This window comes from Benincasa hispida, chromosome 11, assembly GCF_009727055.1.
Source record: "Benincasa hispida cultivar B227 chromosome 11, ASM972705v1, whole genome shotgun sequence".
In the NCBI taxonomy this organism is placed as follows: Eukaryota; Viridiplantae; Streptophyta; class Magnoliopsida; order Cucurbitales; family Cucurbitaceae; genus Benincasa; species Benincasa hispida.
In genome coordinates, this window is record NC_052359.1 from 3,826,754 (window position 1) to 3,853,991 (window position 27,238).

Consider the following 27,238-nt stretch of genomic DNA (forward strand, 5'->3'; position numbering starts at 1 on the left):
AACTATTTAAGTTGGAAACATATGATCATGACGATATTCATCATCGAGGATCTAAAGTTTGTCCTTATGGAGAACTGTTCTCCTATTCCATCTCAGAACGCTACTCGTAATGTTTGGGGGGCTTACAAGCATTGGACACGGGAAAACGAGAAGGCCCGAGCCTATATCTTGGCCAGTCTTAGTGATGTGTTGCCCAAGAAACATGAGTCCATGGTCTCAGCACGTGAGATCATGGAGTCCCTGCAGGGAATGTTCGGATAACCGTCTGGACAGCTCAAGCACGAGGCTTTGAAACACATCTTCATCTCGAAAAAGGAGGAAGGCACCTCTGTTCCTGAACACGTGCTTAGTATAATGGTCCACTTTAACGTGGCGGAGATGAATGAGTCTAATATCGATGAGGGAAGTCAGGTTAGCATTATCTTGCATTCATTGTCGAAGAGCTTTCTCCATTTTGTTAGTAATATGATTCTTAACAAAGTGGATTATACCCTTACTACTCTCCTTAACGAGTTACAGACTTACCAATACTTGCTGAAAAGTAAGGAGTAAATGGGAGGTGAGGCAAATGTTTTCTCATCTTCTAAAAAGTTCCATCGAGATTCGACCGCTGGGACGAAGTTTGCACCTTCAACTTCTAACTCTAGAAAGGGAAAGAAGAAGAAAGGGTGATAAAGGGAAAGGGAAAGCGCCTGCTAACCCACCACATGTCGCCCAGAGGAAGCGTCCACCGCCAGTTGAAAAAGGAACATGTTTCCACTGCAACCAAGATAGATACTGGAAGAGGAACTGTCCTTGCTATCTGAAGGAAAGGAAGGCAGCCAAGGCTAAGGTAAATGTGATTTACTTGTGTTAGAAACTTGTTTAGTGGAGAATGATGATTTTGCTTGGACAATTGATTTGGGCGCCACTATTCATGTTTGTTCTTCTTTTCAGGGGATTAGATCCTGGCGACAGCTAGAGGCTGGTGAGATGACGTGGCAATGGAAGACATCCAGTTAACTTTACAGAATAGGTTTCTTGTATTAAAAGATGTCTTTGTAGTTCTTGAACTTAAAAGGAACCTTATTTATGTAAAGTGTCTATTGCAATGCAAATACACTCTTTTTTTTAAAAAAAAAAAAAAAAAACTGAATAAAGTGTTTATTCATAAGGATGGTGTTGAAATTTGTATAGCTAAACTGGAAAATAACATGTATGTGCTAAGACTGTTAGCCTTAAGTTCCCTCCATAACATAGAGATGTTTAAATCTGTCGTAACTCAATCTAAACGCCAACGAGTTTCTCCAAAAGAAAATACCCAACTTTGGCACCTTCGATTAGGGCACACCAATCTCAATAGGATTGAGAGATTGGTGAAGAATGACCTTCTAAACGAGTTAGATGAAAATTCTTTACCTGTATGCGAATCTTGCCTTGAGGGTAAGATGACTAAAAGACCTTTTACTGGAAAAGGTTATCAAGCCAAAGAGCCTCTAGAATTAGTACATTTTGACCTTTGCGATCATATGAATGTACGAGCTCGAGAAGGCTATGAATACTTTATCAGTTTTACTGATGATTACTCTAGATATGGGTATGTTTATCTGATGCAATGAAAGTCTGAATCTTTTGAAAAGTTCAAAGTATTCAAAGCTGAAGTTAAGAATGCTTTGGATAGAAGGATTAAAACACTTCGATCAGATCGAGGTGGAGAGTTTTTGGATTCAAGGTTCCAAGACTATTTATTAGAACATGGAATTGTCCCAACTCTCAGCGTTGGGTACACCTCAAAAGAATGGTGTAGCGGAGAGGAGAAATAGAACCTTGTTAGACATGGTTCATTCGATGATGAGTTACGTTTCCTTACCGGACTCATTTTGGGATTTCGCAATAGAGATTATGGTATACATACTCAACTGTGTTCCTTTCAAGAGTGTTGCGAGAACACCTTTGGAGTTGTGGAATGGGCGTAAAGCTAGTTTACGTCACTTCCGCATATGGGGTTTCCTAGCACATGTGCTTGAGGCAAATCCCAAGAAGTTGGAACCACGGTCGAGGTTGTGCCTCTTTGTAGGCTACCCTAAAGGCACAGAGGGGGTTACTTTTATGATCTGTCCGAAAACAGGGTGTTTGTTTCCACGAACGCTACTTTCCTGGAAGAGGATCATATCAGGGAGCACAGTCCATGTAGTAAGTCGTGTTACGTGAGCTTTCCAACGAAACTACTAAAACTTCAATAAGAGTTGTTGAAGAACCTGCTTCATCAGCCAGAGTTGTTGATGATAGTTCATCTGGTAGATCAATTCCACCTCAAGAGTTGAGAGAACCTTGACGTAGTGAGAGGGTTATGAACTTGCCTGATCGCTATTTGGGTTTTAGAAAATCCTAGCTATGGTGGTAGACGACGACGTTGAGGATTCATTTTCTTATCAAAAGGCAATGGAGGATGTTGAACGGGATGAACGGGTCAAAGCTATGAATCTCGAGATGGAGTCAATGTACTTCAACTCAGTATGAGATCTTGTAGATCAGCCTGATGGGATAAGACCTATAGGTTGTAAATGGATCTACAAGCGTAAACGGGGTGCTGATAGAAAGGTGCAAACCTTCAAGGCTCGATTTGTGGCAAAGGGTTATACCCAGGTGGAGGGAGTCGACTATGAGGAGACTTTCTCACCTATTACCATGTTAAAGTCGATCCACATCCTCCTGTCCGTTGCCACTTATTATAATTATGAGATCTGACAAATGGATGTGAAGACGGCTTTTCTGAATGACAATCTTGAGGAGACCGTTTACATGATGCAACCCAAAGGATTCATTGCCCAAGGTCAAGAGCAAAATGTTTGTAAACTGAATCGGTCCATTTATAGGTTGAAACAGGCGTCTTGATCTTGGAATATTCGATTTGATATTGCGATCAAATCGTATGGCTTTGACCAAAACTTTGATAAACCTTGTGTTTACAAGAAGATCGTCAACAGTTTAGTAGTTTTCTTAGTGTTGTATGTAGACAATATTCTCCTCATTGGGAATGATGTAAGTCTATTGACAGCAGTTAAGAACTGTCTAGCGACCTAATTCCAAATGAAAGATTTGGGAGAGGCTCAGTTTATTCTAGGTATACAGATCTTTCGGGATCGTAAGAACAAAGTGCTACTGCTGTCTCAAGCATCGATATTGACAAGATCTTGCTCAAGTACTCGATGCAAGACTCCAAAAGAGGCTTACTCCCATTCAAACATGAAGTCACTTTGTCTAAGGACATGTGTCCTAAGACGCCTCAAGAGGTTAAGGAGATGAAATGGGTCCCATATGCATATGTCGTCGATAGTTTAATATATGTGATGCTCTACACTAGGCCAGACATCTGCTATGTTGTGGGAATAGTTAGTAGGTATCAGTCTAACCCAGGTCAAGGTCACTAGATCGCAGTTAAGAACATTCTCAAGTATCTTCGAAGAACGAGGGACTACATGCTCATGTATGAGTCTAGGGATTTGATCCTTATTGGATACACGGATTCTGACTTTCAGACTGATAAGGACTCTTGGAAGTCCACTTCAGGGTCAGTTTTTACTTTTAACAAAGGTGTTGTAGTGTGGCGGAGCACTAAGTAGGGGTGCATCGACAACTCCATGATGGAAGCCGAGTACGTAGCAGCTTGTGAAGCTGCTAAGGAGGCCATCTGGCTCAGCAAGTTCTTGACAGAGTTGAAAGTTGTTCCAAATATGTCTAGGCCCATCACCCTCTATTGTGACAATAGTGGTGATATGGCGAACTCCAAGGAGCCCAGGAGTCATAGGCGCGACAAACACATAGAGCAGAAATATCATTTGATCCGCGAGATAGTGCATCAAGGAGACGTGATCGTCACGAAGATCGCCTTGGAGCAAAACATTGCTGACCCGTTTAGGAAAGCTCTCACGACTAGAGTGTTTAAGGGTCACCTTCAGAGCATGGGTCTACAGGATCGCCTGCGGTTGAACTATGGCAAGTGGGAGATTTTATTTTACTATGTTTTTATGCTCTAGTTTATTGTTTTGTACTTGTTTTTTTGTACACCCCAATTCTCTTTAGGAAAAGTGGGAGATTATTGGGATTGATGTCCTAAAGTCTCGTGTCCTGTAGTTTGTAAACACATTTTGTATGAACGCTTATGATGTATAATATATGATATTTACTTCACTTCTTGACTTTGCATATTTGAAAGTATTATTTGTTTTACCACAAACCAATAAACTTAAAATCTTTGGTTGTCTTTATGTAACTTAAGCATGTATGTGGTGACATACAAGTGGATCATGTCTTAAGTGACAACCAAAATGGTCTGTAATATATGGATATAGGAGGGAAACCTTATCCTAGTAACGCTACGGATGCGGTCCGCTTTGTGGAATAATTACAAGTGTTGTGACTTGTAACAAATGGTTTGACCCTAATCATTCATGTAGAGGACATGCGAGCGAGGGTGTCCTATACAAAGAGTTTATATAAGACCTGACCATGAAGTGTTAACGTCTCGTCATATAACCCCGTTCATGACAGAGACTTCATTTCACTAGAATGACCATAGGTAACATGACCTCAATCTTGAGTGAGTTGAGAATTCTTGTCATTGAGGGCGGTCCTTTGATTTGCATGGGTACGAGTGGCCAGAGTGTCGACTAAAACCTATCACTTTGGGGATTTGCCTAATTTGGGAGCTGGGAACTCAGCTACACAAGATTGAGTTCACTCCTTCCCCGAAGCAGAAGTAAGTAAATAGATTGCTTCTTTAAGGGCTGATCCCGAGGCTTGAACGATGTGGCGCCACACACCTTTTCATGGCTCGAGAGGTGTTCACACATTGTAGGACTATGTTGTATTGTTCATTAGAGGGATCAATGGTACTTAAGGAGTAAAATGTAACTATAGAGGCAAAACGGTAAATTGGTCCAGCTATCGAGCATCTGTGAAGAGTCATCGTATTGATGATTGGTTATATCCGATGGACATAGAAATATATCTATGGTAAGAAGAGTTTAGTTGTCGGTCTTTAGTGGAATGCCTGACCGTTAACGGATGGTGGATATCATGGCTAAAGAGTTTAATTAGTTATTCAAGTACCGTTGGAGCTTCAAGCCATAGGTTCATAAGGTCTCCTTGGTAGCTTGGATACAAGTTAAGAATCAGTTTTTGGGTCAGTTTGAAATGTTCAAATTGACAAAAGGGAGTTCAATTAAATTATATATAATTGAGCTCGTTAATTATATATGATATAATTAACTTTATGTATGAGATACATTAATTTGGAAGAAATTTGATATAAATATGATTTATATCTAGTAGAGGAAAAATACTATGATTAATATATGATATTAATCCATAGGCAATGAATATAATATGATTATATTTATTATTTATTAATTGGACAATTATTGGATAATTGCCTGGTGTCTCTTCCGTTTTCGTACCTGATGAGTAAGATGAAGAATTGTTTTGAGACGCTTAAATAGCTCATGGTGGGTTAAGCATTTGATGATATAGTGTTTAAGAAGGTCATCGCTTAGTAAATCAAAGCCTATATGGTAGTGTTACTTACTAATGATCGCTTACACCCACACGCGCCATTTACTAAACGATTGCTTATCTTTTACTAAACGATTGTATAGACGATCGCTTAGCTTTTCCTACACGATCGTATACTTCACCTAAACGATCAAGCATTTTGTCTATACGATAGACGAGTCTTTCTCCCACTTGCTTGATCGTTGTATACGATCTATTTTCCTCCTCCCCTCTACCAAATCCGAACAAAGCCCACCCTTTGGATTCTCACTTCGAGAATACTGAGGGCTCCGAGTGGTGGTGTCATCCTCGTTTCCTTGTGTTCGTGCGAAACTGTTTGTGGTAGACGATTAGGTGTTGCTGAACGATAGTTGGTCGTTCGTGGAGAGAACAAGATTTTAAGTGAATAAAAATCTTCAATTGGTATGTTTTCCCAGTCTCTTGTTTGTTTTTCCTTTAAGCATACTAGTAATTTAGTGTTGTGAATGCATATTTGTATGTTTGAATGTATATGTGGAAATTCTATCACAATGAATAGAAAAGATCTGTTTCTGCTCATACGTACTCTTGTATAAGAGTTCCTTCAATATACACATGAAAAGTCCTTATAAAATATCAGTATATTTTAGCTTAGACAATATCTCAAATTACCACCAATTCTACAAGTTTTCACATAAAATTGATAGAATTTACATAATCATATTACAACCAAGCTATATGATAGTCAAAATAATGTTATAGGGCCAAACTCTATTTATAAGTAATAATAATACTTTTCAACTTCATGAAATTTAATGGCCAAACATAACAATTTAAGCTTGCATAAACTTTTGTCAAATATAACACACATAGAATGTTATTTCCATTCATGATAATATGATAATTAAACTTGCTCAAATAAATCACAATAACAACCCATTTAAGATATGAAAAACAATACAATAACAACAATAAGATTATTTTCTTATTGCACTTGTCATGAGATGATTTGTTAATTACGAAATATTCAAATATATATCGAATACCATGCTCAAATATAGCAAAATAAAATTGTCAAATTCTCATACCTTAAATAAAAATTTGAAATATATATCGTTGAGATTAAAAATATAAGATATTCAACATATATTAAAGTCCAGTCAAATTCAACCAGAGAAACTCGATGATTTTGGATTTGAATCAATATTTTAATCTAATCAAGAATATCTCAATACCATCATCATATAAATCGGCAATAGTTTGAAATTTAAATATTGGATGCGATCGAAATGTCTTCACCTTAAAGCCATCATACTTAACGATCAACAACTATTAGACCCGCACTGTAGATTTTATGTAGTGTTGTAAAACCTATATTTCCCAAAAACACAAGCATGTCTAGCAACCAATGTTAATCAGTTCACTAATTAACTCAACATAAAGTGAAAAATCAATATGTCGAGCTCTCTCCAAAATTTTCAAATCATTTCTTCAGTTGGGTGACTTAGTCAACATACCATTTAAAAAATAAGTATAGAATGAAATTCATTTATAAGGATTAATAAATTTATGATCACATTCTAGTTCTAAAATACCCATTCTAAAACGTATGGTTCGAAATATAAGAAAGTACATCTATTAATCACGTTCAAGATAAATTGAAGACAACAATGAAATATAGAGATTAGGAGTGAAGAAGCCTTCAATTAGTCAACAACATAACTGTATTCACAAAATAAAAAATACCACATGAAAAATTTGAATTTGGTGGAACAAACCACTGATCAAATTATTTTCGACATATTTGAATCAAAGCAAGAAAATATCACCGTCATCAACATCTAAATTGACAATGACGATTAGCCACAAGACTCAATATCATGCTACAAAAACCACACATTCCAAGACTCTATCACATGCACATAACACAATCAACATAAATTAGTTCACTAATTTACTAATTACAAATGAAAATACAATATGTTGAATTGTCTCACTAAATTTCTCAAATCATGACAACAAATCATTTTGAAAATTAATGCATAACTATTTGGACCATTATTTTCTTAAATTATTCTCCCAAATATTTACTTTTCATCTTTGTTCTTAAATTTTCTTTTCAATTTGAAATTACAGAAAAATAAATCCTAATTTCAAATATCCATGCAATTTAAAAACTATGAATCAAAATATAATCCCTTTCAAAATTTCTTTCCAACATAATTTAATTCAATTTGATGGCTTATGATTATACCTTTCCATGAATTAGGTGATATCCCCTACCAGATCATCATTTACCTTCAGAATAAATAAAAACAGGAGCTAAATAACTATTCACACATGAAATTGCTATAGTGGATTTTTTTTTTTTTTTTTTTAAAAAAAAGATCTACCATTAGTTCGACCACGATAGTCCATGTATAATCAAAACACAATTCCAAAAATAAGGAATTACAAACAATAGAGACAATTCTAATAATTTTATCCTTTATTTTGATGCGAATGGCAAAGCAAAATTTTTCAGTGAACCGACCTCCACAAAAAATACTACAGAGAAAATAAAGCATAAAAAGTAGAGTAATAGCTAATTTAGGCTTCAAATTTTCATTTTCAATCGAACTCATTTACAGAAACAGTAAATCATATAAAAATTAAATATCCAACACAAGGTAAGAACATATGCAACAAATTCTGAGAAAGTATTAACAAAGTGGAGAGAGACATTGAAGAAAAGTTACCAGTGCATTGTTTTAACTTTGACTTTCCTTATGACAAATTTATTGATTTTTATTTCCTCGGATCATGGCACCATGAAGATTGGGCAAATAACTTCTCGGATTGAGATTGGGCGAGACTACGAACGAAGAAGATGTTTCAATCTTGGACTGATCGAAAACTCTACAAAATTGATCATCATTTGATAATGATTTCGAGTGAATTTTTTCTTTCAAATTGTTGGAACCGAATGTCGATCACTGTGTTGTGGATAAACTCACTACTTTGAAAGCAAGATTAGAGCAACCTCAGTGCTAAATCGCCAAAGCCGGTTGCTCCCCAAGATTAACACAACTCCCGATTTTTGATGTGCATTTGCCAGAGACCAGGTTGGAATCGAGGAAAAATTGCTTAGAAAATAGTATATCTAGGGAAGAAAACATGAGGAAGAAGAAAAAGCGAAATCTTTTCCATCTATTTTTTTCATAAACTAAGAACCGTTTAAAGGGAAATTAATTGAAGAATGAAAACCGTCTTTTGAATTAATTGAAGAATTAAATAAAAATCGTTTTTACAATTAATTGAAGAATTAATTAATAATTAATTCTTGAAATTAATTTAAATAAATGATTACAAAATTGTTAAAAACTCATTTTTCTTTTGCCATTGGCCAAAAGCCCAAAATCATTCCCAACATATTCTGTCTAGATAAATATTGTACGAGACATATAATTGTATCGATTAAATTCATTAATTCTCAATCAAAATTTATTTTAAATGGTGCTTGGCTTAAGAAGTTGGGGGAGGGGAGAGAAAGCAGAGTTGTGAACTTCACTTTAGTCTGTGAATCCCACAACTAAAATACATCAATTTTACCATCTATTAACTTCTAAGGTTGATAAGAGAAGTAGAAAAATAAAAAGTTTCATTTTAAAAAATTGCAAAAAAACTTTTGGAATTTGGATTATTAAATACAAATTATTAATTGACCAAAATAACCCCTATCAAATCATAATTCCTACTGTCTCGTTTGGTTACCATTTTGTTTTTGAAAATTAATCATATATCATTCACATTTTTTTTTAGAATAGGTGATATTATTATACAACAACAAGGAGGATCCCACAGCCTGGGATCAAGGCATCAAAGTAACAAAGCACAAGCAAAGACAGGACAACAAAACCAAAACAAAACCAATAAGATAAGACCAGAACAAAACCAACACATAGACGCAAACTCGCAACCACTAGGAAGAAAGGAGAAAATAACCCAAAACCCCACAAACTAGGGCTACAGCAAAACAGAGAACAACGTGAAATTCAAAAGGAAAAAATATCCGTACACACACTAGATAAGACCAAAAAGGCCAACCCGCCAGGAAGTAGCACGAGCACGAACCATAGAGGTCATAAGGTGAATCAGAGCAGACACCGACCTCGGTTGACCTCCATGCAGCCGCCAATTACACTCTTGCCAGATGTAGTATATGGACACACACCAAAAAACACGGAACAACTTACTACGCACCCCCTTACCCGACCCCACTCGACACAACCAACTCAACTCTACATCCCAACCAGCCATTCGATGCATCGAACCCAACTGACGCAACACACTAGACCACACCTTTCTCCCAAACCCACACTCAAAAAATAAATGATCTCGCGACTCCACACCTCCCCCATACAGAAGATACCCCCCTCTGACAACACACCTCAACTCCTCAACCAATCCCGCATACCCAACCTGTCCCTCACTGCTAACCACACACAAAAGGAGTGATGCGGAATACTACCCCCGCCCACAAAATACCAGCCCAAGACACCCTAGGACGACGAGGACGTATACTCTCCCAAGCACTAGCGATAGAAAACCGACCTCTAGCATCTGACACCCAAACCCAATAATCCTCTTCCCTCACTCTAGGCCCCACTGTCTGGATAAAATCACAGATCTCAAGCAGCTCCCAAGACACTGTAGGCCATCTCCAACCTCCCTCACCATCCAAGAACTCCGACAACCGCGCTTCCAAACTACTCCTTGCATCATGAACCACCGTAGACCCGTATGAATCCAATATCGCGCCCCCGGCAACCAAGGATCCCACCAAACAAAACAAGACCGTCCATCGCCAATCATCAAACGAACCGGATGCTTGAATCTATCTCTACTTCGCAAGATAGCCCTCAAGCACCAAGACCTCCCAACCTCACTCCGAACAGCCCACAACGACCGCCCACGCAAAACATACGTCTCCACCCACGCCACCCATATCATCCACATTTCTTACACGATTTGTATTTTTCTTAAGTGCAATGGTTGAATTTTTAGCCAAATTCAAAAAACAAATACAACTTTCGGAGAGCTACTTTTTTTAGTTAAGAAATTTAGAGGTGGAAGTAGTCATATGCTTAATTTTCAAAAACAAAAATAAAAAATAAAATGGTTACTACACAAGACTTACATAATTCAAATAAAGATAAAATTCAAATCCTAAACACCTAGAATTCTATTAAAAAAAAAAAAAAGAAAAGAAAAACATATACGATAATTAATAATCTCTCTAATCGATCATTAGAAATTTTAAAATGATTTGAAGTTTTGAAAATGGATTTTTTAGAACAAACGATTTTACTTGAAAACGACCAAAAAAAAAAAAAAAAAAAAGGAAATATTTTATTGCGAAGTCTAGCGCAAGCACTCTACTGGACTAAACTTTAAACTAAATCAACATTTTTTCTTTGATGATATGCTTGAATTTGAAATTCACAAAACACACATATCCATGGTATTTGGTAAACAATCAAATAAAAAGCCTTATACATGTTATTTGCAATTTATTGAACTATTGGTAAATATTCTGTAGATTATTTCTAAAAGTACAAATGCCTGATAGCAATGGATAAGAAGTAGAAGTTTCCACCAAAACATATCCAATTCTATGATCCGTTTTTTAATCCTTTTTTTTTTTTTTTTTTTTTAAAAAAAAAAAAAAAATTAAGACTATAAATGTTATTTTCACCTCCAAATTTAAAAAATATAGTCAAAATTTGAAAACTAAAAAAAGCAGGTCCAATTTGATAACCATTTCGACCTTGATTTTTTGTTTTTGTTTTTTTTAAATTAAGATCATAGACACTATTTTTACCTCTAAATTTCTTTCTTTGTTATCTACTTTTTATTAATGGTTTAAAAAACTAAGCCAAATTTTAAAAATTAAAAAACAAGTAATTTTCAAAAACTTGTTTTTATTTTTTTAAATTTTACCTAGTACTAACCATTGTAATTAAAAAATATGCAAATTATTGTAAAAAAATGTAGAGGAAATAGATTTATTTTTCAAAAACCAACAAAAACAAAAAACAAAAAAAACAAAGTATTACCAAACAGGGGCTAAACTTTCATCTCAAATTCAATTAAATATAGTCCATCAAATTGTTCCTCGTCACTTTTTTTTTGCATACTTTATGAAAGATAGTTCTCTTTGATAATTTTGGTAAATCGCTCTTTTTTTGGTTAAAAGTGAAGTCTTTTATGGATTTGACACCTCAACGAGTTCACATAAAATTTATTGTATAATCTTGAGAAATAATAGATAGGTCAGCCCAACCCAAAATGCAAAGCCCAGCCCATTTATTTATTTTATACTTTTCTCCCTTCAAAATTTAATAATTATTAATGTTATCACTCTTCTAAAACCCTTAACCCCTTCAGTTCAGTCGTTTCTTGTAGAATTCCCAGATCTCCATTTCTTCTTTCATGGCTTCCGCTTGCCAAAGAATTGCGAGTAGAATCTCTCAATCCTCATTCAGAACATTCGTCCGTACGAATACGTCGGCTAAATCTTCATCTTCTCCCTTCCCTCTACCTGCCAAATCCACCGCACCATCTGTTCGCCGATTCTCGCTCGCCAGGTATCTTTCTTTATCCTTTTCTTTCTCCTTGTTCCGTATATCTTTGTTCGTTGTTTCAGTTTTCTGTTTGTTCTTTTGCTAACGTTCTTAATCTACTGTTAGGTCTCCGTCGGAGCTGGGATGTATTCAGTCCCTTTTGCCATTTCACAACGCGGTTGCTGGAGCGAGAATGATTTCGTGTTTGAGCACAAATTCGAGGAGTTGTCGTGCGCTTTCTCAGGGTATTCTCTGCTGCACCTATCCCGGCCTCTAACATGAAATATTGTACTTTCTTTTGAAGTGTGAGTAGCTTTTTTATGCATTAGTCTATAGACCTTCCCTTTTATTGCTCTACGATTGTTTGTCTGTGTCCTTGTGTTGGTATTTGCTGATTCTTGTTTCTCTTTCATTGTTGTATTGTTCCGAAAATCTTGCAGATTCTGTATGAAGTGGAATGTTTCTTGATATTTTTCGGGGGTTTTCTTTTTTGATGTCATTCTGTTAAAATTGTTGCAATTTTAGTTTAGAAGTTTAGAACACTGGATTGTTGCTTATACTTAAGGAGGTTGTTGGTCAAGTTATGTAAAATATGGGAGGCTAAGCTAGAACATCGAAGTTAACCTTCCTAGGAAGAGAAACCATCGTAGGCTTGGTCCTTCCCTTTGCCTTCAGTATGTAGTTTCGTTGTTAATTGGTTCAAACTTTTGTCCCTCAGTTCGATTGGTCGTTTTCTCAAGTAAAATTAGTTGCTAGAACTGGAATGGAATGGCTTTGGTTGTTGACTGGGGACCTTGAAACTGACTGGAGTATTTGGTTGCTGCAGGCACATGATATCAATTGTCAATTTGCTTGAAAGAAATAGTTTGGAAGTTTACGGAGCTTTCCGATTATGGTGCAGTGAATCGATTTCAAGTATGAAACCAATTATCTCATAGTCGCCCTAAAATGTCAAAGATATTCAGATTTCTGTTATTGTGAGGAACTAGTGGTCTCTGTCAGTGGTGGGTTGGCGCCACTCTTAACTACCATATGAAAAATTGAGGTGTCACATGCTTTCTCATTCGGCAGTAGTCAATTCCTGAATCTTAAGGAGTAGATTTCCTTGGAAAACTTTTGACTTGAAGAGTGAACTGCCAAATTTACGAGAATGGAATGACAAATTAGGTTTGCCCATCAATCAGCTTTGTCTCCGCGATCTAGCTATCATCATCCTGACAAAAGTTATCTCGACAAGAATCTGTTCTATTCTAGGGTGGAGGTCATGACATTAGAGTAAAGGGATGATCCAGTGCAGTCAATAGTTTTAGTTAATTGTTAATCTGTTATGTGAACTAAGCTTTGTTTGTTTGATGATCTGCATCATTGTTGCTCACATATAATCTTATGATTGTTCTTATCATTCAACCCGTTAATTTCTTTTATCAAATAATCTATATGACATAACTTCTCATTGCCCCAGATGCAATTGATGGTACGTGAGACATATTTGCTGTTTGTGAAGGTGGGCCAGTTACTCTATGCTTCACTAATCTAGAAATGTCACTTTTGTGTGATGTGTAAAGGGTTCTTAGTGCCTTTGGTTGCCTCATGTAATTGTGATGAAACCAATCTCATACTCCTTTATTTCTGTGCTAATACACGCACGCCTCGACTGATGTTACGGGACAGCCAGCTAACTCAAGAAAAATCTATATTACTCAAGAATCATTTATTGTTGGCATTGCTGACACTAATGTTTGGTTATCTTTGCAACTATAGAAGTAAAACTAGATTGCTTGCTGCATCAGTTATATTGAATGAGATATAATGAGTCATGTTGCTTTTTTGGACTCGATTCCAGCAGTAGAAATCTACCGATATTCTTAGACTGTTTTTCTTATTTTGTATTTGTATTCTGTGGCTGCAGAGTTAGGTTTATCCGTTCCAAGGTGACTTCTTTGGGCAGATTGTTGCAGTGACAAGGGGATGTCGGCAATGGTTTAGAGATTTCTTTTACCAACTGTGACGAATACTGCTCGATTTGGTTAACTAATTTTGATTCTTCCAAACGACAGATTGTGTTGAAATAAGAATATAGTGATTCTAGTTATCATGGAAACTCAGGATATCATATTTTCCCATTGTTGTGGGTTATAAATGTTTGATCTGTGTCATACATTGGATATGTACGTTTCTAAGTTGAGATACGCATCATACTATTTTCTTGTTTTTGTGGTATAATTTATCTTGTAGACAAATGGGAGCTGTTTTGGTGTCACTCCTAGAACATGCAACCAACATGAGGCCTACCATATTTTGTATAATAACTTACGACGTTCTTACACCCAGGGATTAAAATATCATCGTGGATATCAATTTTGTCAATATATTGACGGATATGTTGATAAAATATCGATATTGATAGATATTTATATAAATCATGAAATTTATAAAATTTATTTAGATTAATAATTAAATTATTTTTACTCAAAAAATAAGTTAAGGATATTGTTATTAGTAGTTTCGTATTGGACTAAATAGATGACATTTTTAATATGTTTTACTGTATTTATATAAGATGTTGGAGATATCCATGGATATTTAATATTGATATTGAATTTTTGGATTTATGGATATATTGACATATTTCCATCCTTGCTTACACCAAGGGCTTGTTGGAAATGATATTGTACAAGGGATCATGATCTTAGCTCAAAGAAAAAATTTAGTTCTGTTGTGCTGTGACTGAACGTGCTGAACTCAGAAAAATCTTACGACATTGTTTGGGCATATGTCTTTTTTGATTCAAGATGTGCCAACTCCGTGTTGAATTCAAAGAAAAATTTTAGTTCAGTTAAATCCATTAATAGCAGTCTCGATTGAAAATTTTGGAAGTTTATGCAAACGAAATTCCAAAGATGAACCTAATTCTAGTTTTAAAGGTTATTCAACATGGACTGGTTTGATGAAGAAATTTCGTTTTCCATCTCAATCAACCAACTATATCCAGTTTCTTTTCTAACCCCGTTCTTTCTCATCAGTTCCCTAATTAATTTCACATCTCTCCATTTTCCATGAGATGCGCATATGTTAGACATCATAACATGTACATAATCATCAGCAGCTCCCAATACTGTTACTTTTGCTGCTGCTACTTTCGCCAGTTTTAGATCCCTCGAAGCGCCACAAACACCCAGAAAAGCTCGCCAAACCGATCCGCTCGTATCAAACCCTAATTCATGTATCAGCCTCTTACTTCTATATACATCCCCTCTTTGTCCCATTAGCCTAACCATAGTACAACAATGCTCAATAGTTGGTTTGATACCATAATCCTCAACCATTGATTTGAAGTACTGCATTGTGGCCTCCAACGGAAGCTGGTTATCTGAACATGATAGTAGAATGTTGAGAAATGTAATGTTATCAGGTTTTACATCTTTCATCTTCTTTAGCTTCTCAAAAAGATGGATAACTTCCATTGTTTTCCCATTGTGAGCCAAACCTGAGATCATTGCATTCCAAGATACCAAGTTCTTCTTGGGCAATGACTGAAATATCATTTCAGCATAGTTTACATGCCCACATTTGGAGTACATATCGATTAGAGCGCTGCCAACAACAGTCGATTTACCTAAACCACATTTAGTTATGCAACAATGGATTGCCAAACCCCATTTCAATGCCGAGAGCCCTGCAACGCCACTCAAAATGCTTGAAAATGTGAATTGATCCATCCCAACGTCCCACAAGTGCATCTTAGTGAAGAAACTCAAAGCTTTCCATGCTTCATCCCTATCAACATATCCTGTTAACACTGCATTCCAAGATGAAGAGTTTGGACTATCCATCTTCGATAGAATTTCTACAGCAACTTCAATTTCTCCGAATTGAGCATAACCATTTATCAGTTCATTATATGATATAGTATCGGGTTGAGGCATCTGTCGCAAATATCTCGACGCCTGTTCTAGCCTTCCATTTCTAGCACTAGCTGCAATAACTGAATTCCATGAAATTACATCCTTATCAATAATCTCATTAAACACTTTAACTGCCTCTTCGAAAGACTCACATTTTCCATACATGTCAATTAAACAATTAGCAACAATGGTATTGTCTGCCACCCCAAGTTTTACAACTTTTGAATGAATCGACTGCCCCAATTTCAGCCAACCCAGCTGACTAGAGGCACTCAAAGCTGTAGACAAAGAATATGAATCCACAAGATTTTCAGACCCATCAAGCTGAATAAACAAAGACAAAGCCTTGCGAAACTGGCCACAATGCACAAAACCAGAAATCAAGGAGTTCCAAGAAACCAAACTTGGTTGAGGCATTTCATCGAACACCTTATGGGCACTATCAAAGGACTCACTTTTTATATAGAAATTGACCATAGCTGTGCCCACGAAGACATTAGAGGCAAACCCAGATCGTAAAATGTAGCAGTGAAGCTGGTGGCCACAGGAATCCCAAGCGTGGCTCGTGCAGGCTCGAACCAGTTGAACTAGAACGTAGCCATTTGGGTTGCATTTGAGCGCCTGAAAGGCCTTGGTTAGAGCCAACTCAGCGGTGCGGCCGCCACCGGCAAGAGCCGTTCGGAGGCTGGTCCATGGAGCTTGATAATCGATTGAGAAACATGGCTGAAAATTGCTGGCATCGTGAATTGAGATTGTGGTGACAGATTTTTGAAGAAGGGGATTTTGTGTTTGTAGGTATAATAGTAGTTTGCTTGAGAAGGGTCTTTGCATAATTTTGTAAATCAATTCCCCATGGCCAAACCGGTTTCGTTTTCCCTCTTTCCCCTCTTATAATAGTAGCAATAATTTGAGTTTGAGTTTTTTTGTTTTTGTTTTTATTTTTTTTTTCGACTTCACCAAATGGTGGAGGAGATTTGAATCTTTAAAAGTATATTTATTTTACCGGTTTTATCATAAAGTTTTTGAACTATGCTTGTAGTGGTTTATTAAATTAATTTTTTCTTGTACAACAATTGTAAAAATGAGGATATAAACTTTAATCTTTAAAGAAGAAGAACATATCAATTACAGTTAATGTGAACTGAGCTATTGAAACCCATTTAATACCATGTATATTGTACTTATTATTTTTCTAGTTGATTTTACTTTGTTGTAAAATTAATTTGATTGCATTGAATGTAAAGTATATTATATGTAGACAAATTTAATGTTTTTAAAATTTATAGTAGACATTTTATACAATATTGCAAATAAAAAAGAAAATAAAATCATCCACTTTTTTAAAGTATAGATATATTAGGGATTTAGTACCATTTTGGTCAATTGGCTTTAAGTCTAGTCTCCATTTCATATGTACATTTTTATTACTGAGTTTTGACATTAATTTTCGTTTGTTTCGTAGGTTTCAAAATGTTATATTTTTGTTTTTGAGATTTAAGTTTAGTTTCCAGTTAGTCCTTATTTTACACTTTTATTCCCAAACGGTTTATTAATGCTTTGACATTGACTTTTATTAACTAATCTAAATTAATTATGATGATAATTTTTGTAGTTAATTTTAATCGTGAGGAAAAATTAGTATAAACTAATTTAATTATAATTAATCAATTCTTTTAATTAATTACTAACAATAAAATCCATGAAAAAAAATGAGTGGACGGTGAAAAATCAATGACTGAAGTATAAATATAAGAATTTGGAGACCAAATGGAAATAAATTTCAAAATTCAAGAGTACAAATATAACATTTTGAAACTTAAGTGTGTAATAAAAAATAATCTAAAAAACATACAATAATTTAAAAGTCAAAAATCAAATATAAACTAGATCTAAAATCTATAAAAACAAATAGGTTATTATACTTCTCTTTTATCTCTCTTTTTCTATTCTCTTTCTTCCCAAAAAAGAGAGAGAGAGAGAAAGAAAGAAGAAGAAAGGTAAAAGAGTGAAGCTAAGAAATTGGAGAAGAGCATAAAGAAGAGATTACTAAATATAGTTCATCAATGTAGAGAGAATATAGGTAACAAGAAAAATGCTCAAATGAGGCTGAGATAGAGATTCATTTCAGCCAACAATTTCACATTATAGAGAAAGAGAGAGCAAAGGTTTAGAATCAAAGACAACAAAAATCTCAATTCCCTTTGAAGCTATATATGCAAAACTAAGTATAACCAAACATTTTCCTTCAATTTTGGGAGATATTACTAAAATAAGCAAAGGAAATGGATATCATTGATTGGTAAGAAAAGAAAAAAGAGAAAAAGAGAATCAAAGCAAGAAAATTGTTTGGAAAGAAGAAGATTTGCAGAAAAAAAAAATGAGAAAGCATAGGAGAGAAAAGCATTTTCTTCTGTGATTTCTGTTAAAAACAAAAAGAAAATTAAAAAACAAAAACAAAAAACAAAAAAGATGAAGAGAGAAACAATGGAAAATTTTGCAATAATGAGTGGGTTGGTTGGAGTGCAATTTGTATATGCAGGGAACTCTGTTTTTATGAGTTTTCTTATGTCTTTGGGGATTAATCCTTTAACTCTGGTCATCTTCTCTACCTTCTCCACTTTTCTCATTGTCTCTCCCATTGCTGTTTATTTTGAAAGGTTCGTTTTTTCTTATCATTACATGATATAATATCAAATTTACCTTCACTCATCAACTTAAATTGTTAGGTCAATCGGTGATTTAATATGGTATTAGAGTAGGTGTGCTTAGGAGGTCTTGTATTCAAGTCCTAATATTAAATTTACTTTTACACATTAAATCTTTGGGTCAATCAGTGATTTAACGGAGTGGGAAAATGTGTTTTTTTCCCCTTTTTTTGGTTGAAGAATTTGAATGATGAAATACAAAAGTTCATTGTTTTGTGTAGGCATGATTGGCCAAAGAAACTTAGTCTAAAGTTGATCCTTCAGCTTCTTCTCATATCATTTGGAGGGTAAGAAAGTTATGTGGCTCAACCCACCGATGAAAATAAATACCATTTTTTGGTTCTCTAGTTATGAAAATATGGATTGATTATTGTAAGAGAAAAGTGATTTGGAGCATTGTGTTTGTTTGTAGGGTTACATTGTTTCAATCTCTTTTTCTGAAAGGAATACAGCTAACTTCGCCAGCTTTAGCTACGGCGATGCCGAATCTCACCCCGGGACTCATCTTTGCCATTGCTTGGATCTTTAGGTACATTGAAGCCATTATATGTTTTTCAGATAAATATGGCTAAAAATTTGTTTGTTTTCGACTGTTTTTCGTGTTCGATAAGAGACATTATCATGAATGCAGATTAGAAAAAGTTCAGCTAAGTTGCATCTATAGCAAGATCAAGATTTTAGGTACATTTCTATGTGTGATAGGCGCCTTCACCATGAGCATAATGCACAGCGCGTCGTCGGATGCAGCTGCAAAAGATAATATCCCACGACAATCACCTCCGTCCGAACAAGTGTTCAATGAACAGAAGATCCTTGGTTGTGTGTATCTCTTCTCGGCGATCATCGTTTTATCTAGCATAGTTGTTCTGCAGGTATGTTAGCTGTTATTTTATATAAACATCGACAGAGTGTTAGAATGTCTTGAATCTGTTATCTTGCGCCCCAAAAAATCAAGCATGGTGGTATTGCTTTTGGCCTTAGGGTATAGAAGAGCACGCTATATACAAAGTCTCTAACTCTACTGATACATCTAAATTTGTAATATAATATTCTCATTAATAATAAATTGATCTCTCTCCATGAACGTAGCTAACACATAATTAGTGAACTACATAAATCATTATGTTGATTTATCTACTCTTTACGTTTTCTGTTTTCTTTGTTTGTTGATTTCATAATACTAATTCAAATCTATTTTATGATGTATTGAATTGTGTGACAATTGACAGGCATCGACACTAGGCGATTTCCCGGCCCCGATGTCGTTGTGTGCGATAACGTCTCTCATTGGAGTTCTCATAACCATAGTTGTACAGATAGTTCAATATCAGAAACTGGACATTGGTTGGCCACTTCTGATCAGTGGTAAAGAATTGGCTGCCTATTTTGTTCTAGTAAGCAGCATTAAATTCTATGCTCTTTTGAGATCATTCTTTCTACATATTGTGTGCATATTGATGTATGCTTTTACAAATATTGGTGACGAAAAGGGCGGAACCATTAGCGGTGCTTGCGTGAGCTTCAACGGGTGGGCGATGAAGAAACGAGGGCCAGTTTTGGTGTCGATGTTTAGTCCAATCGGAACCGTTTGCTCACTCATTCTCTCAGTTTTCACCTTGGGAGAATCCATCAACATTGGGAGGTACATTACTACCACCTATTTCTCGTCGTCATCGTCGTCATAAACCAACACGTTGGAGCATAATCTTCATATTTATTTTTCATTGCAGCCTTGCTGGTATGTTCCTCATGTTCACCGGTCTCTACTTCGTCCTGTGGGCGAAAGGGAAGGAACGTTACGTCAATCGAAACTGTCCCGAGAGTGAGTTCGACGTTGACAAGCCTCTTTTAAGTTGAATTATTTCAATGAATACATAGTTCACTTTTGTTCATTAGCCATAGAAACACAAACACTCAAGGATTTTCAAGTGGAAAAAATAAAAGAGAAAAGTTTAGATTATGGGATAAGGCTTGGGATTGGGATTGTTATTTCATAACAGTTCCAACATTTTGACCATTAACTTTTGCAGAAATTTGAGCAGCTCTCAATCTTTGGATGTTTGTTTTCTTGGCAAAATCCTGTCCTCTATGCTTGAGTTTTGTAAAGAGAGAAGATTCAGTTCAGCAACCAACACACCACATCTTTTTTCTTTTTTCTTCTTTGATTCTTTTTTTTTTTGGTAGAATATTAGTTTGGATTTGATTGTGTTGTGCTCAAGTTTGTGATGATGGAACAGAGGATTAGATGCATAGAATAACTTTTAAGTAGTTGATTTTTATCATTTATATCAGTACAATTGTAAATATATTGTACTTTTTTTAAAAGAAAATTTTAGTTATTTTATTTTGATCTAATGTGCATGATATTTTCCTTTATCATTCAAGGGGATACCTTCATATTTGTTCTATTAAGTAGAGAACTATTTTAATTCCAGTTCTCCAACATCTGCAAAAAAGAAAAAAATATATATTTGTATTTCACATTTAAATTCTTTTGAATAATAACTATCGACTTAAGGGGTGTTCGACAACTAAGAAGAGTTGAGTTGAGTTAGTATTTTTTACCAACTTAATGTTTGATAACCAACTTTAAATGTTGGTGGGATTGAGTTGGTTATTTTATCAACTCACCCCAACTCTCCAAAATTTTCTCTCTCTCCAATGTTTTTAATGGTTCACCCATCAGTCTCCGTTGGCGATTAATGCTACCACACTCTGGTGACATACTCCAGTGATCACCTTCGGGTGACTAACTCCAACGACCAAATCCGAGCTCCGACGACACTCTGGCAACCAATTCCAACATCCACCTTGGTAAAAAAAAACTCTGACTTCCACATTCACACGACCAATTTCAACGAAGAACTCCGAGCTCCACCAACCGCCTTCGATGACAACTCTAGCGACTAACTCCAATGACAACCTTCGCACAAGCAACTTCAATGACATACTCTGCTTACCACCTTCGTGTGCCTAACTTAGACGGTCACTGATAAAAATAAAAACGGTGGGTTTAATTACTCACCATTTTGTCACTCTCACTCTCACCTGTTGTCCCATGCATTTTCATTACTCTCTCAACTCCCTTAATACTTTGTTGTCTCTCTCTCATGTTCTCTTCATATTTACTCCCTTCTCTCATCTTCTCTCTTCTTTTGGTGGTTCGTCTTTCTCATTTTTTCTCATCTTTCTTTGTCTGGCTCATATGAATTTTATTTTCTCTTTTCTTTCTTAACGTATCCTTTGTCTTTTTTTTTTTTTTTTTGTCTTTCTATGGCTGTTCTTTTAGATCTAATTATTCTTCTTCAATTTCATTTTTTTCTTAGATCTAAAAAATATTACATACGACGTTTTATTATTGTTTCACTCAACGATATATGTTAAATAGCTTATCTCTTGATGTTTTCAAATATTACATAATTCTAATGAAATAAAATTTAAAATTATGACTCAAGTTCTTTTTTTAAAAAGATAGTCTATACATTGATGCAACATAATAGTAGAAAAAATAGACATCAATATTTCTAAAATCATTTCACCAATTTTAGAAAAAGGTAAATCCATATTTCACAAATTGATTAAAAAAAATTACCTAATAATTGGTTTTATGATTTAAATGGTAAGATTTTGGTTTTTATTTATTTTTTTTATTTTTTAAGATTAACATTTAAGTATCATCACTTCTATCTAAAATAATGTCAATAGTTTCATTCGATGACACTAATCATTTCAGTTTTTTTTTTTTACGATAATTAATGATTTAGTTGGGTTTTTTTTAATGGAATAATCACTTTTATTTGAGTGTTTAAAAAATTGAATTCAAAATTTTGTGTTTTGTATATGAATACTTTATAGAGAATTTGTTATGTTTTGAGAATAGAAAAGAATTGGAAGTTTTTTTTTTTAATCTTAGAAAATATAGAAAAATGTGTATAGTTGAAAATTAAAATCAACAATACAACAAAAAAAAAAAAAAAATCAATTTCATTTACAAAAACAACACCCGATACTCCAACTCAACTCTGCAAACCAAACACAAAAATGTAACTCTCCAAATAATAATTATCAACTTAACTCAACTCTTTGCTTTTATCGTTAAACGCCCCCTAAATCTAATTCAAGAGGTTAAAGTTTGAATATTCTTGCCCCACATAATGCTTAACTAAAAAAACATACTTTTTCCTAAATTATATATATATATATATATATATATATATATATATATATATATGCTAAAATATCGTTTTTGGTTTCTGTTTGGTTGAAATTTACTTTCAACCACTAGGTCATTGTTGATTTTTTTCAGAAACTTTTTATTATTTATTTAACAATCACTTTTAGTCCTTAAACTTTCATAGAAACATTAATTTAGTCCCTAAATTTTGGTTTGTAACGATTTAGCCCTTATTTTTAATTTTGTAACAATTTAGTCCTTAAACTTTACTATATAACAATTTAGTCCTTGTACTTTAGAATTTGTAACAGTTTAGTTCTTATTGTAGAAATTCATAAAATTTATGGGAATATGTTTCCAAAACTAAAGTTTCAAGATTGAATTGTTACTTTTATGAAAGTTCTTTTTCCTTTAAAGAAAACATGTAAGAATACTATATTCATATATTATATTTTCTTGTGAGGAAATTATTATCATTATTGAAATAATTATGATAAAAAAAAATAATTTTAAGGAACTAAACTTAAGATTTATTGAACCTATACAAACTAAAGTTGAACATTTGAAAGTACGCATGCAATCAAGATTAAAATGGTATTCCACCTATTCTTCAAAGGGGAAAAAACTTTAACAAAAGTTGTGTGAGCTTTATAATTTATTGGCTCAAAAAAGGGATTCTTAATGATAAGAGATGTGCTTGCAATTATAACACACAGAAAAGGAGGAACAAAAAGGAATAGGAAAGTTCATTTATTGTTATTTTAGTAATTGAATATGAAAATAGGATTTGAGCATGCTAATGCTAATTCGACCTTAATACAATGTACCAAATCTAACTTTGATATCAATTATATTAGAATAAAAGAACTTGCTAACTCAAATAATTCTATCATTTTGATTCAAAATGGTTTGGTTTGATGAATCATTCTAGTTCATAAGTCATTATGTTGGATGTGAACCTAATCGGCTTGAGTATATTAATTTAAGGTTAAATCACAAGTTAAATTGTTTTTACGTTTATTTGATCTAGTTAGATCATAAACTTTAAAAACTGTCTAATAAATTTTTAAATTTTCAATTTTGTGTCAATTAGAGACTTGAACTTTTAATTTGATGTCTAATAAGTCTTTGACACATTTGACATTTTCGAAAATTTACAAACTAACTAAACACAAAGTTGAAAATTTAGAATCCTATTAAGCATAAAATTCAATTTTATATCTTATAATTCATTTACTTTTTAAAATTTCTAATATGTTAAGGACTTGTTAGACATATAATTGAAAGTTCATCGGTCTATTAGATTCTTTTTTAAAGTGTAAGGACTTATTAGACATAAAGTTACAAGTTTAGAGACTTATGAAACAATATTAAACTTCATGGACCTTCTAAGCACAAACTTGAAAATCCATACTTTAATTAAAAATGTTATTTTTAACAACTAATCGTCTCTTAAAAGTTGTTTTGAATCTAACTTAATAGATCAAATCATAATAATCATTTTTAGAATTTTAATTTTAATTTATACCATTTGTGTGAACCAAACACATTAACCAAAAAAAAATCCCAAAAAGATTAATAATGAAATTGAAAAGGAACACAAGTATTAAAGACAAACTTATGTAAATTAAAATTGAAACTTTTGATATGATAAAGTTGGGGAAAAAAGTGTGATAAGAGGTTATTTATATATTCAATCCATTTCATAGATATATTTTATGGTGCATATTTTTCCTTGGGAAAACAAAAAAAGAGAGAGAAAGAAGAGACAATATTTAGTTGGAGTTTCTTTTTATGAATGAAATTAGTTGGAGAAATTACTAAAGTAGTTCACATTGTCAAGATCACATGATGTTACATTCAAAGGACTTGTGGGTGCAAACTACAACAAACCCAACAACATTATGTGCCATATAATTGACACCTCTCTCTCTCACACTTTCTCTCTCTCCTTTTTTTTTTTTAAAAAAAAAACTTTTTAATTCGTAGGTTCTACGTCTCTTTCTATTTTATCGTTACACATTTAGTTTTGAAGTTTTTAGTTTGATTTCAATTTAATCTATGAATTTCAAAATGTTACAATTTTACATTTGAAATTTAAGTTTTGTTTCAATTTATTCTATATATTTCAAGATTTATATTTTTTAACCTCGATTTTCACTAAATATTTACTTTTGGTATTTACGATTAAATTTAAAATAATTAAATAGTTATAATTAATTTAGTTTTACTATTCTTTTTATCATTGTTGAAATTAAATTTAAATTCTTGCTTCATAATTGTTTTAAATTAATTAATAGACGTTTCTGTCTAAGACTGATGGCAAGTATTTAGTGACAGACAATCGATGTTAAAAGTGTAAATTTTGTAACTTAGGATCAAATTGAAACAAAAACTCAAATCTCAAGGATATAATAGTAGTATTTTGAAACTTAGAGACTGTATTGAAACCAAACCAAAAACTTAAAAGAACTAAATGTGTAACATTTTGAAACAATCAGATAGAAATAGGTCGAAAACTTAGGGACTAAAACGGTTTTTTTTTTTTTTAATTTTTTCTTTTAGTTAAATTACAAATTTAGTCTCTATAATTTGAGAGAGAAAAAAAGTTAAAGTTTGTTTGATAGCCCCATAAATGTCCCTCTCATTTGATAAAAATAGAGACTATTTAGGAGGGTTTTATCAAATGAATTAAATTTTAACTTTCTCCAAACTATAAAGACCGAATTTATAATTTAACCTTTCTTTTAACTACTTTAACCATATGGAAAAAAAAAAAAAATCACTTTTGCTATCTAAAAGATCATTGAGGTGGACATAAAATTTTTCATATAATTTAGTGGATATGACACAAATTAATATCTCAAATGTAGATTGTTGGGTCTCCACTCCTGCAATTATTGGACTTGTTTTAGAACATGAGAGCACTTTAATATTCATTCGAACTAATTTTGGTCAAATGGGTCAAATAATTGAATATAATTTAAGACTATTTTCATATATAGCAAAATGAATCAAGATATTTACAAAAATAGTAAAAAAAAAATTCAATAGTCATCCTACCATTTATTTCTATGGCTAATTGATAAGAAAATTAAAATGTGCGTTAATTTCTATTGTGAACTTTCAAAGTATTAAATTAATTTTGTTTTTGGAGAAAATAAAACCAACACAACAACAACAAAAAAACTTCTCAAGATAAGGAGATAGGAGAAAAGACGAGTCTCGTTCCATCAAAGCCTTGTAATAAACTTACGTTTAAACAGTTGTATAATTTTTATCTTTTAATCAACTTTGTTTGAGGACTAGTTAAGTGTTATAATTTTTATCTTTTTTTTATAGGCTTTCTTTTAGTATGGATGATCCTTCATTACATATATATATACATGGATGACATTTAAAAAAAGTAGACAAAAAATTAAAATTTTTTTAAGTTTATTGAATGATTAATTTTGTACATTAATTTGTCTTCGCTTAATTATACATGTTAGTACAATACAAGAATTGCGTTGTTTAATATAAAGTTCAATTCTTTTTTATTATTATTATTATTATTATTATTATTTTAATATATGATGTGTGGATGGAACTTATATTCTTAAGATCGATATTATAAATTTTATGTCAACTGAAACGTATGATATTTTGACATATAAAGTTGAATTCAATAAAATTAGAATTTTAAGATAAAATTTTACCCAAACTTTTTTAGATTCCGTTTGGTAATCATTTTGTTTTTTGTTTTTGCTTTTGAAAATTAAGCTTATGACAATACTTCCACCTCCAAATTTTTTCTTTTGTTATGTACTTTTCTTCTATTGCTTAAAAAACAAAGCCAAATTTTGAAGGATAAAAGAAGTAGTTTTGAAAAAGTTGTTTTTTTTTGTTTTTGTAATTTGGGGAAGAATTCAACCATTGTAATTAAGAATGAAGTAATTCATTGTAAGAAATATGAATGAAATAGGCTTAATTTTCAAAAATAAAAATAAAAAATCAAATGATTACCAATTGGAGCCTTGTTTTTTTTTTTTTTTTTTTTTTTTTTTTTTTTTTTTTTAAAGAAAGATATAAGGGGATTTTCAAAAATAAAAAACAAGGACAACTATTTATACAAAAGTAAAATTAAGCCATAGACGTCTATTAGTGATAGAAATGGATAGAAGTCTATCACTAGTAGACGCAGATAGAAATCTAACATTGATAGATGTTGATAGAAACATAGTGTTTTTTTCTTCTATTTATGTAAATAATTTGACATTTTCTATCTGTGAAAATTTCTCAAGATATAATCTAATTAATTTTTTTCCTCTTCATTCTTCAATGTATATTTTCTTTCCT

At 33.3% G+C, this 27,238-nt stretch overlaps 3 protein-coding genes across 10 annotated transcripts; 2 read left to right on the forward strand and 1 right to left on the reverse strand.

Annotated features, from left to right (window-relative positions):
* Positions 1-11,917: 11,917 nt before the first annotated feature.
* LOC120089768 (protein NONRESPONDING TO OXYLIPINS 2, mitochondrial) lies at positions 11,918-14,425 on the forward strand. Of its 8 annotated transcripts, none has more exons than XR_005485318.1 (5): positions 11,918-12,140; positions 12,243-12,421; positions 12,943-13,031; positions 13,579-13,620; positions 14,026-14,425. XR_005485318.1 is itself a non-coding variant. In XM_039047160.1 (4 exons), exons 1-3 carry the CDS (start codon positions 11,986-11,988, stop codon positions 13,596-13,598), a joined length of 294 nt encoding a protein of 97 aa, XP_038903088.1. In that variant the 5' UTR covers positions 11,918-11,985; the 3' UTR covers positions 13,599-13,620; positions 14,026-14,425. The 8 variants fall into 8 exon arrangements, 3 of the variants coding, with proteins under 3 accessions (XP_038903088.1, XP_038903086.1, XP_038903087.1); XR_005485321.1 differs by having other exon boundaries at positions 12,243-12,361; XR_005485319.1 differs by lacking the exon at positions 13,579-13,620.
* A 292-nt stretch (positions 14,426-14,717) lies between these two features.
* On the reverse strand, positions 14,718-16,975 carry LOC120091359 (putative pentatricopeptide repeat-containing protein At5g47460). The gene has a single exon (XM_039049357.1). The coding sequence runs from the start codon at positions 16,850-16,852 to the stop codon at positions 15,035-15,037; it is 1,818 nt and encodes a 605-aa protein (XP_038905285.1). The 5' UTR covers positions 16,853-16,975; the 3' UTR covers positions 14,718-15,034.
* Positions 16,976-18,420: 1,445 nt separating this feature from the next.
* LOC120092109 (WAT1-related protein At5g47470) lies at positions 18,421-20,583 on the forward strand. Its single transcript, XM_039050317.1, has 7 exons — positions 18,421-18,678; positions 18,948-19,013; positions 19,139-19,255; positions 19,358-19,598; positions 19,956-20,120; positions 20,217-20,368; positions 20,457-20,583. The coding sequence occupies exons 1-7, from the start codon at positions 18,491-18,493 to the stop codon at positions 20,581-20,583; spliced, it is 1,056 nt and encodes a 351-aa protein (XP_038906245.1). The 5' UTR covers positions 18,421-18,490.
* The last annotated feature ends 6,655 nt before the right edge of the window (positions 20,584-27,238 follow it).